The sequence below is a fragment of the Pelophylax lessonae genome, assembly GCF_965119305.1.
Source record: "Pelophylax lessonae genome assembly, chromosome: 3".
Classification (NCBI taxonomy): Eukaryota; Metazoa; Chordata; class Amphibia; order Anura; family Ranidae; genus Pelophylax; species Pelophylax lessonae.
Window position 1 is genome coordinate 40,863,861 of NC_138770.1, and position 16,120 is coordinate 40,879,980.

Consider the following 16,120-nt stretch of genomic DNA (forward strand, 5'->3'; position numbering starts at 1 on the left):
TTGAAGTTTCTAAGCGAAAGCTGTTGGCGTCACGCATGCTCGTGCACTATGACCTCCAAAGGCCTCTCACCTTGGCTTGTGATGCCTCACCCTATGGTCTAGGGGCTGTACTATCTCACGTTTTACCGGATGGGTCAGAGAAACCTGTAGCATTCGCCTCCAGGTCCTTGACAAAAGCAGAAAGCAATTACTCTCACATTGACAAAGAGGCTCTAGCGCTCATATGGGCAATTAAGAAGTTTCATCTTTACCTGTATGGTAGGGAATTCACCATACTGACTGATCATAAACCACTCCTTCAGATCTTTAGCCCTGACAAAGGCATCTCCCTGACGACTGCGGCCAGTCTTCAATGCTATGCACTATTCTTGGGAGCATATAGCTACAAAATCCAGTATCGCAGCCATTATGCCAATGCTAATGCGGACGCCATGTCCCGTCTGACAAGGACATTAACAGACTCTTCTCCACCTGTCAAGAGTTGTCGTTACACCAGCCTGTCCTTTCTGTCTTCTGGGGAAGTAGCAGCCCATGCAGCCAAGGATACCTTCCTTAAGACAATACTCTCCTGCGTACGGTAAGGTTGGCCTGCAACTGTCACACAGGATTATGAACCTTACTTCCGTAGGCGTCTGGAATTAACTGTGGCTGGCAACTGTGTTTTATGGGGAGACCAAATGATCGTTCCACAGACCCTCCGGAGACACATTCTGGACTTGCTACATACTGGTCATCCCGGGTGCACACGGATGAAACAAAAGGCCAGAGGCTATGTGTGGTGGCCGAACCTAGACTCAGATATCACGACATATGTGAATGCATGTGCTGGATGTGCACAAACTGCGAGAGACCCTCCTCGAGGGTACGTCCAGCCCTGGACTTGGCCCACGTTTCCCTGGTTTCGCCTACACTTGGACTTTGCAGGCCTGATCAGAGGACACACCTTTTTGATCATAATTGATGCCCATTCAAAGTGGCCTGAGGTCATTCCTGTTACCCAGCCGACGACTAAGGCGACGATTTCCATACCGTTACATCTCGCTGCTACGTTTGGATACCCCAGAAAAATTGTCACAGATAACGGTGCACAATTCACAAGCCAGGAGTTTCAGAGTTTCCTGACTGCCCACAATATCAAACACAAGTTGACCGCATCTTACCACCCGGCAACAAATGGTCAAGCAGAAAGGTTTGTACAGACCTTCAAACGCTATTTCAAAGCTACTGTGGCTACAAGTAAACAACGGTCCCTGTAACCCCAGCAGCTGGACTCCTTTCTTTCCGCTTACAGAAACACACCACATGCAACCACTGGGAAAACTCCAGCTCCAGCTTCTTTTGGGTCGGCAGCCATGGACTGTTTTGGACATGCTCCGCACTCAAACGGTCCGAGAACATGTACGGCGGTCCCAAGACAAGAGGGTCGAACACGACGAGATTCCCCGGTTTACAGCCCAGCAAAAGGTATGGGCCCGATCTTATGGCGCTTCCAACACTCGTTGGCTTCCTGCTATCGTCACAGAGACTTTGGGACCCAAAATGTATAGGGTCTGCCTGGAAGATGGTTCCATTTGCAGACGGCATGCCGACCAATTGCGTCCTCGTTCTCAGCTGCCCGAATTCCTGATATTGGCTGCACCTCCAGTATCTCAAGGATCTGCTCCTACCGGATCAGGAGGCATTGAGACTGATGCTTGGGGGGATTCTGAACTTTTGAACTCAGCACCAACAGAGCCCTCCAGCCCTGGGTCGGAGGTCTGTTCACCCTCTGAGCTAGGGGATCCCCTCTTGGCCCCGCCGGTGTCCATTCCAGCCAGCCCCGAGTCGCTGGGTGCCCGTCCTCAACGACGCTGTCGTCCTCCTGACCGGTTTCAGCTGCAAGACCGGTTACAAGACTTTCGACGGGCCCAACGAAAGTGATCCGCTGCCATTTTCTCCCCATAGCGTCCCTGGAAGTTGTTCTCACATCCAGATGTGGAAGACGCCATGTAAATCTCCTGAGTTGGAGGACTGTATTGGACAATTATTAGTTACTGTTTTATACCTGTTCTCGTTTTGTTGTGTTTTTTTTTTTTTTTAGGGATGGATGGAAGGTGTTATACCTGAAGGGTTTCACATGTACTGTTACTTTAAGGCTGGCTCCACCCAGGAGTGATGACAAGACAAGGGTCAAGGGGCAGAGTGGCCATCTTAGACACATGTAAGAGATGCATTGATACCGAGCTGTCCTGTGATGCATGCTGGAGTGTACAGTGAGTACTGAATAAACATCCGTTGTTCCAGATCAGAGTCCTGTGTCTCTCACAACATGGAGAATACAACACTTTCTGCCCCCAGTCTTGCCCGACTGGCACGCACACACACACGGAGACCCCCCCAGGGCATGTCTTCAAGAAAGGCATTCTGCATATAGCAGCCTCTCCCCTTGTCTGTCCCTGCTCTGTGCTGAGCTTACTAACTGTCTCTTCTTGCCCCTTCCCGCTGCCTCTCCGGCATGGATCCTTCCAGGCCAGCTTTCCTGAGCACCTGACCCAAGGTACTACCCCTCCCTGGCAGGGGTCTCCTCAAGGGCCACGAAAGCCTCTTCTCAGAACTCCATCTTGAATGTATGTCCTTTTTACTGCATGAGAGTACTCTGCAGGCTTTGTTAGCTGCAGCTTGACATGCACGTCTACAGGCACCCCCAGATCTCTTTCCATCTCCGATTCCCCCAGGGAAGCCCCTCCAAATGTGTATTTTTGGCACCCAAGTGCATAACTTTACATTTCTCATTTTTAAAACTCATCTACCATGTAGCTGCCTGTGAGGGACAACTTGGCACCACCGCTTGGGTGCCTCCATCAAAATACTCCACTCTGGAAACAAGAACCAGGTATTACAGAAGACTATTGCACCCAAGAACTAAATGACACTAGCTTAGGTGCAAACTGGAACTAACTTTATTGTAAATTCACACAGAATATATACCACACAAAATCAGGTAAGAGCTTGATCACATTACCCTAAACAATGCAAACTGTAAATAGTAATCTCATCGGCACACCTAAGGAACAGCCAACAGCTAACAGTGATCTAATTAACGGTAAGCTAGTCAACAGCGAGCCACCTAGAAAGTCCAACGCCTACAGCCCTGAACACAGAAATGACATTACACATGCTGTCTTTAGGTGTTTGGCTTTCACTTGTGTAATCTGTCCACTAGAAAAGGCAACACTCATACAATGTTCCAGCGGCCTGAAAAGGTGGAATTAATTTATCTTCATAGCTTTCTTGAGGGAGATTGTTGACAAATATTCCTGTCCCAAGTGAAGGAGCCTCTCCAACCCATTCTGAAGGGGGCCACCATATTTCCTCTGACCATTAACCTGTACAAGATTAACATTACAGCTTTCCATCCACCCAGAAGGGAAGCTTTAGAATCCAAGCCTCTCTTTCAACATTCATCGCATTATTGTCCATCATTAGAGAATGAGCTCTTCACCATGATCTCATGATCTGACCAGGAGAAGCAAACAAAATCCCTGGTCTCCTCCATGGGCCATAATTAGTGGGTAGAAGGCTAGACCCTCGTCCCCCCAAAAGCCCCTGTCCTGGTTAGGTCTGTCACACTGCCCAATCCCCTACTTTGTCAAGGTCTTCCTGTAATGATGCTACATCCTGTGCCGAACTTATTTCCCGGCATTATTTGGTATCATCAGCAAACACTACAGTTGAGCTCTTGATTCCAACCTCTATATCTTTAACCACTTACCACTCAGGCCAATTCTGACATTTCTCTCATACATATAAAAATCTGTATTTTTTTTTTTTGCTAGAAAATTACTTAGAACCTCCAAACATTTTCTTTTTAAGCAGAGGCCCTAGAGAATAAAATAGCGAGTGTTGCAATTTTTTATGTCACACAGTATTTTCAAAGCGGTTTTTCAAATGCAATTTTTTTTTAAAAAAAATAAACTTTAATAAGTTTCAATGCATACAAACACAATATATAACCCAAATATAAAAGTTAATGTTACGCCGAGTAACTAGATACAAAACATGTCACACTTTGCATACGTCTGTGGAACAACACCAAACAACGCTTTAAAAGCCTTTACAGGATAGCATTTTAGAATGAGACAGGAGGTCCTAGAACTATTGCTCTCACTGATGTTTGTGGCAATACTGCATGTGTGGTGCAATCACCATTTACATATGCATGCAGGATTTACCTTTGCATTTGTGCCCGAGCATGGGGGGATGGGGACGCTTTAAAAAAAATAAAAATGTGTTATTCATTTTATGAAAAAATATCCCTTATGATACCAATAAGCATGACAGGTCCTCATTATGGAGAGATCTTGGGTCCTCTGGCTTCCAAAGCATCTGATCAAACCAAAGTTGGCTTGATCAAATGCTTGTACAAGCGGGTAATAGCTTATAAACATCAAACCAAAACCGGAAGTGAAAAAATTCTTGTCGCTTACAGTTTCTAATTCACAGACAGGGAGGAACAACGTCACTTCCTCTCTCACTGTGCAGTGTACCAGCTGCTGGTGGAGGCAGATGGGGGGACCCCCTTCCTCTGCCTGTAGAAGTGATCCAGTGGCTCTATAGCTACTCAAATCACTTCTACATCAAAGGGAATCAGTGGCTGAAAATTTTGATACCAGGATGATGCCTGGTACTGCGAGCATCATCCTGGTATAACCACTGAAACCCAGGGACGTCATAAGACGTCCTACGGGCAGCAAATTAAACAACATTGGCCCCAAGACAGAACTTCGGGGCCCACCATTCAGAGAATTCGTTATTTATCACTACTCCCTGGACCCGTTCATGTAACCACATTCTTATCCATGTACATAGATGTTCATCAACTTGATTTTATAGACAACCTTATTTTCTAGATTAAACATTCATGAGGTACAAAATTTAGATAAACTTTGTCCACTAGACCTCTCACTTCCTTCCTCGTAGAATAATTACAGGTTGGTCTGACAAGAACGGTCTTTCATAAATCCATGCTGGTTGTCACTTAAAATACCTTTATGACAGACAAATGTCTGTATATAGACCCTTACCATTTCCTCATATACCTTACATACTATTGATGTTAGGCTGACTGGTTTATAGTTGGTATACATCTCAGTATCTCCCAGGGCAGTGCCCAGATCCCCATGCCCTTTCACAATCTCTTGCCTATTAGCCTTAAAAATGGACTGAATTGATTTTATAGATTCTATTCCCATTGACTTCAGTGGGGTTCGGAATAACATTCAGAACTTAGGAGCATTTCAGCATACCTCCCAGCAACTGAACCGAGGAATGTTCGACTCATCCCTACACTCCTCTGTGAGATCTTTGGTGTCTAACTAGGTGAGATTTCCGTGAATAATTATTCCCGCACTCAGGGCAAAAATACGGCCTCTCCCCTGTGTGAGATCTTTGATGTCGAACAAGGTGAGATTTCCGTGAATAACTATTCCAACACTCAGGGCAAGAATACGGCTTCTCCCCGGTGTGAGATCTCAGATGTATAACAAGGTTTGATTTCCATGTAAAGCATTTCCCACACTCAGGGCAGGAATGTGGCTTCTCCTCCATATGATTTTCCTGGCATTTAACAAGGCTTGCTTTCTGTAAAAAACATTTTGTGTGCTCAGGGCAGGAATACAAAAGATTTGAATTCTGTTTAAAACATTTTCCACATTCAGGGCAAAAATACGGCTTCTCCCCCGTGTGTACTCTCTGATGTTTAACAAGGTGCGATTTTTGCAAAAAACATTTCCCGCACTCAGGACAGGAAAACGGCTTTTCTCCCGTGTGAGATCTCAGATGTCTAACAACGTCTGATTTCTGTAAAAAACATTTCCCACACTCTGGGCAAGAATTTGGCTTTTTGCCCTTGTGAGATCTGCAATGTATGATGAATTCAGATTTATGAAGGAAACATTTCCCGCACTCAGAACAGGAATGAAGCTTCTCACTAGTGTGAGATCCCTGATGTACAGTAAGACTTAATTCAGAGCTAAAACATTCCCCAAAATTAGGAAAGGAAAATTTCTCCTCCCCTTGAATTCCGGCATCATCCTTCACAGTAAAAGGTTGCTCATAGTCAGAGGGATTCCATGGTCTATCCATACTGTGAAGTCCTCCATCCATAGCTGAGCTCATTGTCTTTTCTCCTGCACAATCTCTTGTGATGTCCTCATCTTCCATTTTACAACCTGGAAATAAAGTGAGACGATCCTTTGATGGTTCTTTGATGGCGTGTCCTGTAAAATATAAAAACATGATTGTTATAGATAATTTTCAACCCAACAAAAATATAAATAAAGTTTTATGTTACTCTTCAGCTACAAATCTGCTTGAAGAAGAGGGACCAGGGCACAATCTGTGTTATGATATCTATGTTACTGTAACTAGAAGAAAAACACAACCTAATACTGCCAGATGAACCCCAGAATCTATATAAACAGGTATGAGCTCCCAGAGGTTGCTTGTTCAGACATTGGGCAATGTATGGTAAACCAGATTCCCAGGATCAGAAAACCAGTGCAGAATTAGGCTTGTGCTCACGTGCATGCGCATTACACACTCACTCGTACTTCTAAGTATAAAGGGCAATATAAGAACTTTACATGCACATGCGTGTAGCAATTAGCGTGCATACTTGGCCCAGGGCAGCCTATTTAATTTGATTTGTCACTGTGAGAAGTTGCTGAATGGTCTTCAGCTTGTTCCTGAGACCTGATCTCTTGTATTTGCCCACCCTTGTATGACCCAGCTTATATCTGGACTTTGCCTGCTGTTTTTTTTTGGCAGTTACTGGTCCTGGCTTTGCTTCCTGGACTTGCTCTTCCTGCTAATTCTGTACTGCTTTGCCTGGCTGTTACTGATCTTGGCTTTGCTTCCTGGACTTGCTTTTCCTGCTGATACTGTACTGCTTTACTCAGCTTATACTGGCCTTGACTTGCTTCCTGGACTTGCTCTTCCTGCTGATTCTGTACTGCTTTGCCCGGCTGTTACTGATCTTGGCTTGCTTCCTGGACTTGCTCTGCCAGCTGATTCTGTACTGCTTTGCTGGCTGTTACTGACCTTGGGTTTGCTTCCTGGATTTGCTCAGCCAGCTGTTTCTGTACTGCTTTACCCAGCTGTTACTGATCTTGGCTTACTTTCTGGACTCTCCTTTGCCTGCCAATTCTGTATTGTTTTGCCTGGCTATTAGTGACCTTGGCTTTGCTTCCTGGACTTGCTCTTCCTGCTGATTTTGTACTGCTTTGCCTGGCTGTTACTGACCTTGGCTTTGCTTGCCGGACTTGCTCTGCCAGCTGATTCTGTACTGCTTAGCTGGCTGTTACTGACCTTGGGTTTGCTTCCCGGACTTGCTCAGCCAGCTGTTTCTGTACTGCTTTACCCGGCTGTTACTGATCTTGGCTTACTTTCTGGACTCTCCTTTGCCTGCTGATTCTGTATTGTTTTGCCTGGCTGTTAGGGACCTTGGCTTTGCTTCCTGGACTTGCTCTTCCTGCTGATTCTGTACTGCTTTGCTTTGCTGTTACTGATCTTGGCTTTGCTTCCTGGACTTGCTCTTCCTGCTGATTCTGTACTGCATTGCCTGGCTGTTACAGACCTTGGCTTTGCTTCCTGGACTTGCTCTTCCTTCTGTTTCTGTACTGCTTTGTTTGGCTGTTACTGGTCCTGGCTTTCCTTCCTGGACTTGCTCTTCCTGCTAATTCTGTACTGCTTTGCCTGGCTGTTACTGATCTTGGCTTTGCTTTCTGGACTTGCTTTTCCTGCTGATACTGTACTGCTTTACTCAGCTTATACTGGCCTTGACTTGCTTCCTGGACTTGCTCTTCCTGCTGATTCTGTACTGCTTTGCCTGGCTGTTACTGACCTTGGCTTTGCTTCCTGGACTTGCTGGGCCAGCTGATTCTGTACTGCTTTGCCCGGCTGTTACTGATCTTGGCTTGCTTCCTGGACTTGCTCTGCCAGCTGATTCTGTACTGCTTTGCCGGGCTGTTATTGACCTTGGCTTTGCTTCCTGGACTTTCTGGGCCAGCTGATTCTGTACTGCTTTGCCCGGCTGTTACTGATCTTGGCTTGCTTCCTGGACTTGCTCTTCCTTCTGATTCTGTATGCATATAGTTTTGGTTTTGCTGCATCATGTAGGAACTCTGAGAACTAGACAGTTAACTGTTTACCGGCAATGACATATTAAATTGTGTTTATTGTTTCTAACATGCTATTAAGTTAAAGAGAATTGAAGGTGTTTTGCTCCTGATTTTTGTTTGTATTCAATGTCCAGTGCATCGTGTTGCAGTATCCAACAGTAGTCTGCAAGCATTGACGGATTCCTGTTGCCCTGATATCTTTTTTCCATTCTAGCAATGTCCTGGTGAAACCTTTCACTGTGTTTGTCACTAACAGCACCGAGATTTGCAGGGAAGAAGTCCAAGTCTGAGTGGAGGAAATGAATCTTGAGTGACATGTTGCACTTCATTGCTTTGTATGTTTTAAAAAGTTTGTCTAATAGCTGAATGCAACGTGGGGCTCTGTAATTGCCAATAAATTGTCAACAACGTCTTTGAAGGCTTTCCAGGCAATCTTTTCTGGCCCAGCTAACAGATCTTCGAACCGCTTCTTACTCATAACATGTTTGATCTGAGGGCCAACAAAAATGTTCTCTTTGATCTTGCCCTCAGTTATTCTTGAGAAAATGTGTCTTAAATAATGAAAACCTTCCCCTTCTGTTCATTGCTTTCACAAAATTATTCATAAGTCCTAATTTTATGTGAAGACGAGGCAAAAAAATCTTTGCCGGGTTGACAAGCGGTTCATGTGCCACATTTTTTTGTCCTGGATATAACTTTTCACGGAGTGGCCAGCTGTGTCTACAATAATGTGACTCTTTGACAAGACTGGAGTGACCAGCTGTGTCTACAATAATATGACTCTTTGACAAGACTGGAGTGGCCAGCTGTGTCTACAATAATGTGACCCTTTGACAAGACTGTCCCATTCACAGATGAAACAACAGTACTTTCTATAGCCGAGCTGCAGTCCCAGTAACAGGGCTACGACTTTCAGATCTTCACAGATATTCCAGTTGTTCTTGCTGTACTGGATATGCTGCAGCAACGTTTCCATGTTCTCATAGGTTTCTTTCATGTGTGCTGCATAGCCAACAGGTATTGAAGGGTGAACATTGCCATTGTGTAACAGAACAGCTTTGAGGCTTAACATTGATGAATCAATAAAGAGACGCCACTCTTGCGGGTCATGGTCATGACCCCAAGCAGAGAACAATCCTTCTATGTCAACACAGAAACAGAGACTGTCAACTTGTGCAAAGAATTTGGTTATATCACCTTGGCGGCTTCGAAAAACAGAAATTTTCATACCTGGTGACAACAAAACCCAGAAATTTCACTTTTGCTTTTGAAAGACCCAAATCTCTAACCAGATTGTTTAATTCTGACTGTGTTTTGAGACATGGATTGCCTGAGGAGCACGGTTCAAAATCCAGATCAAGGTCACTGCCAGCTCATTGCATTGCAGTTTCTTCAACTGGTTCGTCTAAGGTCAGTTCCTCTGGTGGTTTTGGAATTGGAAAACTGTCGTCATGTGGCATGGGTCTCACTGCTGAAGGCAGATTAGGGTATTCAATTGACTTCTTGTTTATGGCAGAGAAACCAGACACATTAGTAAAACAGAATAACTGTCCGTCACATGGTCTTACTGTTCTTGCCATATCATTGGGATAGCAAACACCATTGTCTTTCGAGTGCCTCTGAGCCAAGCTCTCTAACAGACAGCAACAAATGTGAGACGCCCATTCCTTTTCTTGATCGTTAATTTTACAGCCGAAGTACAGATGATACGCTTTCTTCACAAGAGCAGTCATTGAGCGTCTTTGATGAACAAACGTATACTCGCCACAAATATAGCAGAATGTATCGCGGATGTTACAACATTGACAAGACTTATCGACCGACACCAATTGTCCTGTAAAATGTCTATAACATCTAGCTTACTTGTTACAGTGCTACTGAGGCAGTGCTATAATCTGAAACAATACGTACACACTATAAAGGACTATAATATTAGAATGAGCAGCATCTGTGTATGCAAGCCACTTTTATATAAAATAAAATAGTGCAGCACTAGAATAATGCTCTAAATCCTGAACATAAAAAACTAATAAATATAAGAGTCCATGCAAACAGCCCACAAGTGAGGGATATAGTGGTATAAACTCCTGATGGATAACACAGGTGATCTTCAGTGTGCAATAGCTCACCACCATGAGAATTGGCCTCTCACCTTAACCACATGCAAAACAGGCAAAGATCTCCACTCCTCACAGGGAACACAGGGCACCGCTAATCCTGGGATAACCAAATAAATCCAAGGCTTCCTCCAGCAAACATGTTATAGAAGAAACAGAAACGGGCAACCCATAGTGTAAACCTGATAAACACTTTTATTCAAATGCAGAAATGAAATTGGCCTCTTACTCTTAAAGAGGTTGTAAACCCCAAAAAATTTAATTTTTTCTTTTTGCAACCTGCAAGAGAAACACATAATGAGCTAGGAGCTCTGAAGGAACGGCACGAGCGGCCGTTCCTTCAGAGCGCATGCGCCAGTGACGTCACTGGCTGCATTTAAGGTAAATATCGCCTAAACGGTACATGTTTATGAGATATTTACAGTACCTATAGGTAAGCCTTATTATAGGCTTACTGTACCTATAGGTACAAGTTACAGAGGAGGGTTTACTTCCTCTTTAAGATAAAAGCTTGCAGATCAAATACAGAGCGGCGGTGAGTCCTGCTCGGTCCTCACCGGCTTCCGCCGGGTGACGTCAGACGCTCCTCCTACCCCCCCGCACGCGTTTTGTCTCCCATGGGCGGAGACTTCCTCACCGGTCTTCAAGAGCCAAAAAGATTAGAATTGTGTCGATGTCCCAATATTTATGGATTTGACTGTGTGTGTGTGTGTATATATATATATATATTTTTTTTTTTTATATACATTTATATAATGTTTGGGGGTTCTGAGTAATTTTCTAGTAAAAAAAATGGTGATTTTACATGTAGGAGAGTGACAAGTGTCAGAACTGGCCTGGGTGGCAAGTGGTTATTTAACATAAGTAAGTCATATACAAATAATTATTATATATTGTTTTTAAGGTAATTAACTAGGTTTTAAAAAACTATTTTAAAAAAATGTACTATATTGTACTATAATTTACTATATTTTGAAAAATTTGGCTTAACGGACAAATTACTGAAGTTTGAAGTTCAAACCAGTAATTTCACAGTAAATAGATAAATAATAAATGATTATGTTATAACATATAGCATAATTAATATATCTTTTTGCTTGATTAGAAAAGTACCTTTTCAGCAGCAGCAGCTTCTCCTTCTTAACTGTTTGAGAAAAACATGGGATTATGGGTAAACCTCCTACCCATAAACCAATGCTTCTTCCTTATATTTAGGAGGGCTGGGCTGGAAGGGGGCATTTATCTTTTAGACACACGCCCCCTTCTATGACACTGCAGTGAGAGGAGAGCCTCCACTGCAGAATTTTTATTGGATAGCAGCTTGGACCAATGGTGCTTTACCATTGGTCCAAGGCTCCAAGCTGTCCATTGAGCTCAGTGCCTCTGACAAGAAATCAGAGGCAATGTGAGCTCATCCTCTCAGTCTGCTGCAAACAGAATCTGGCAGGCTGCTCAAGGAGCCCCGCATCTCCGGAATCATAGGTACTCGGAGCCCCAAATTTTGTTCAGTGGTGGGGTAGGACTTCCGGTACCTACCCCCCTCTCTGCGACCCCTGGTCGCCGAGCTATGAACCTCCAAGCTCGATATTTCTTTTTTATGTTCATGGCAGGTAAACCCTCCCCTGCCTCACCTGACTGCACGTCCCTGCTGCTGAGACAGTATCAAGCTGGCTCCAGGCCTGTCCAGGCTGTACACATCCACAGACAGCTTCCAATCTGGCTTGATTTCATGCCTGGACATGCCCAGACTGCACAAAACATTGCTTATAAGTCTCTTACAGAAACTAAAAAGTACTGCTTTGCCCGGCTGTTACTGACCTTGGCTTTTGCTTCCTGGACTTACTCTGCCTGCTGATTCTGTACTGCTTTGCCCAGCTGTTACTGACCTTGGCTTACTTCCTGAACTCTCCTTTTCCTGCTAATTCTGTACTGCTTTGCCCAGCTGTTACTGACCTTGGCTTACTTCCTGAACTCTCCTTTGCCTGCTGATTCTGTACTGCTTTGCCCAGCTGTTACTGACCTTGGCTTACTTCCTGAACTCTCCTTTGCCTGCTGATTCTGTACTGCTTTGCCCAGCTGTTACTGACCTTGGCTTACTTCCTGAACTCTCCTTTGCCTGCTGATTCTGTACTGCTTTGCTCAGCTGTTACTGACCTTGGCTTACTTCCTGAACTCTCCTTTGCCTGCTGATTCTGTACTGCTTTGCCCAGCTGTTACTGACCTTGGCTTACATCCTGGACTCTCCTTTGCCTGCTGATTCTGTACTGTTTTGCCCAGCTGGTACTGATCTTGGCTTAGCTTCCTGGACTCTGAACTTCCTGGCTCTTTCTGCTGATTCTGTACTGCTCTTGTGAGGCCCCCCCCCTAAAATTTATAACAGATCCTTATATAAGCATACGGGAAAGTTAGACCCCCCCCCCCCTTTTGAGCCATTACAGACCACATGTTCTCAACACTGGGGGTACACCTTGTCTTCATGTGGATGAGGACAAAGGGTTCTTCCCTACAACCTTGGCCTAGTAGTGGTTGGGGTCTGTGGGTGAGGAGCTTATCAGAATCTGAAAGCCACTTTTAAAGTAAGGAGACCCCAGATATCCATCTTTCATTCATTGTAATTGAGATGGATATGTATCGCTGGACAACATGACTGACGACAGTTCTACATCATGGGGTGTGGGTCTGCATATTTATGTACTTAACGTTAGGGGTACTCATTGGGGGGGGGGGGGGGGGGTGGTTTCTAGGAATTATCCTAATTTTTAAAGAGGTTTCCAGATTCCAACAAGCTCCCCACCTACAGGCCAGGGTTGTGGGGGAAGAGGTCCATGTCCTTATCTACTTAAGAAAAAGGTGCTACGCAAGAGGGCTTCCCCCGGGAAGGTATACCCTTCATGTTAAGAGAATGTAGCCTTCTATGGTACAGGAAGAGATGCATGCTCACTTCCCCCTCCCCCTTTCCAGGCTAGCTGGGCTGCATATTCAGTTGAGGGACCTATATAGATTTTTTTGAGACCCCATGTTTTTTTGTTTCCTGTATTTTGCCTAGGGTTCCCCCTGTGAATCCAAACCAGACCCTTACAGTTTAGTAGAAATTGGGGGGGGGGGACCCACACCAGTTTTTTTTGGGTCCCCCTTATAATTCATCTGAGACCCTTAGGGCCAAGCAGTAATGACTCAATGACATTTTATTTTTCACCCCAGCAAGACTGTTAAATGAAGAATTCTAGGCATGGTATATTATACAGTTACATTACTCCAGCTAGGTCCAATCTAACAATATAAAAATATATCATACTTGGAAACCTTTAATAGAGTTTTATTTAGTTTAACATTTAGGTATAATTCTGCTAAAAAGAAGATGGACCAACTGCCAAAAGGCACAATCTGTGTAATCATATCTGTGCTACTGAGTCGATAAATTGTGTCTGCAGCACAGAGAATGGGGTTTATCTAAGAGGAAAAAAAAAAGAGAAATCTGTAGGACGGATATCACTATTATCAATCTATTATTGGCTGATATCATTCATCTCCCTCCCTATTCTTGACCAATCAGTGTGCAGTAACAGAGCAGCGATAACAGGAGAATATATTATGGCTCACCTGTGCTGATCTCTGTAGGAGTGTCCTCCTCTTCTTTGAATGTCCTCGTCATTCCATCCTCCTCCGTATATTGCTGATCATCCCTCACATACGTCTCTTCTTCTTCACCCTCAACTTTAATGATCATCAGATCTTCACCCTAAACCAACAGAATGGCAGAAAATAACATCTGTAATATAGAAGTATTTATGATGTGAGATCACATAGAAAATATCATCTTGTAGAGTCCTCACATCGTCTTCACATGTCAGAGTGTTCAATCACTTTATGTTCCAGACCCTCAACTCCACCCACCTGATGATGGTGAGGGATGGTGTGATCTTCCTGTGTGGAATCCCGGGAATACAGAGGACGGGGACATCTCTCTGGTGGGTTCCCATTACTGGATCCATCTGTAGGAAACACACACACTGACTGATTTCTGTAGCTAGATGACTCCCCCATGGTGTCCTGGTACAGATCTTTGTGTCCTTTTAGAGACTCTGACTCCTCCGTCACCCCACCCTCATCCTTCTCCTCTTTCTTTATATCTTCTTTAATATCAATTTTAGAATCTCTCAGGTTTCCACTCTGAATATATAATAAAAATTATATCAATTGTAACAATGCAGATAATGTACAGATCCTAATGATACTATCAGTGATTGTTCCTCATCTACCTGATGATGGTGAGGGATGGTGTGACCTTCCTGTGTGGAATCCCGGGAATACAGAGGACGGGGACATCTCTCTGGTGGGTTCCCATTACTGGATCCATCTGTAGGAAACACACACACTGACTGAATACATTGTTTCTATGTGTTTATCAGATGATGGGGGATCTAGGTGGACCCTCCGTACTGCTCTCTCCTTTACAATAAAGTCTCCTCTTACCCGGTGATGTGAGGGGCGGCTGATTCTCCATCATGACGTCCTTGTAGAGATCCTTGTGTCCTTCTAAATACTCCCACTCCTCCATGGAGAAATAGACAGTGACATCTTGACACCTTATAGGAACCTGACACACACAATGATACAGTCACCATCAAGACACATCCCTTGTCTGTTACTGGATAATGTCCCAGAATTCCCAGCACCGCTCACCTCTCCTGTCAGCAGCTCCATCATCTTCTTGGTGACTTCGAGAATCTTCTGCATGTTGTGTCTCTCAGGTGTCAGGGAGTGAGGTGCAGGCAATATGATGGTCATATGATCTCCTGACTTCACTGCAGGAAAACTCTGTATTCAGCAAAAACAATAATATCATGTCCCAGAATCCTCCTCACCTCTCCGGTCAGGTCTGTGTTTTATTAATAGAGATAAGAGTGATATCATGTGACCTCCCAGAATCCTCCTCACCTCTCCGGCCAGGTCTGTGTTTTATTAATAGAGATAAAAGTGATGTCATGTGACCTCCCAGAATCCTCCTCACCTCTCCGGCCAGGTCTGTGTTTTATTAATAGAGATAAAAGTGATGTCATGTGACCTCCCAGAATCCTCCTCACCTCTCCAATCAGCAGGTAGATGATCTCCAGGGTGAGGTTTAGTACCCTCTCAGTCATGTGACTCTGGTCCTTTTCCATCCCCATTGATGTGGTCATGTGATCTATGCAGGTTTCCCTGTAGACAGAATTACTTGACAAATGAAGCAACACCAATAATGGGAGCAGACTACACCATGTTGGTGGTTGTACGTAGTATTTATGGTATTTATATTAAGTTCAAACAAGAAGATGACTGATCAGTGGAAGGCACTGTCTGAGATAAATCATGTACAGGCAGAGAGGCACAGGCTGAAAACAATGGACTTCTGAGAAAAATAAAATGATGGAAGGCTTAAAAGGTTACATAATTGGTAAGGTTGAATAAAAGACACTAGTCCATCCAGTTCAGTCTGTGTACTTAGTGTGTTCATGTCAATAATCATTTCCCATATCCCTGTATATTATGTTCACTAAAATGCATATCCAGTCTTTCCAAATATCAATACTTCCTGCTAACACCACCGATCATGGTAGAGAGTTCCACATCCTTAACGCCCAAACAGTGAAAAAACCCCTAAGCAGCTTAAGGTTAAACTGCTTCTCCTCCAGTCCCATTGTGTGGCCCTGTGTCCTCTTACACTCCCTGAGACTGAATAGTTCCCTACCTAGTCTGGAACCACCATTGAGGTATTTCTATATCGCTATCATATCTCCTCTCAAGCATCTCTTCTCCAGGGAGAATACGTTTTATGCTTGTAGTTGTTCCTCGTAATGGTGGTCC

General features: G+C 44.2%; 2 protein-coding genes across 2 annotated transcripts in view; one reads left to right on the forward strand and one right to left on the reverse strand.

Annotated features, from left to right (window-relative positions):
- The window catches only part of LOC309550292 (uncharacterized protein), a 979,642-nt gene that overhangs the window by 762,032 nt on the left and 201,490 nt on the right, over positions 1–16,120 (reverse strand). Inside the window, 1 exon segment of the mRNA XM_082250695.1 lies at positions 14,171–14,268. Within this exon segment, the coding sequence (XP_082106821.1) occupies positions 14,171–14,268 (98 nt within the window).
- LOC309550683 (uncharacterized protein) overlaps positions 1–16,120 on the forward strand; it is a 3,164,715-nt gene that overhangs the window by 152,184 nt on the left and 2,996,411 nt on the right. The gene's annotated exons all lie outside the window — the stretch shown is intronic.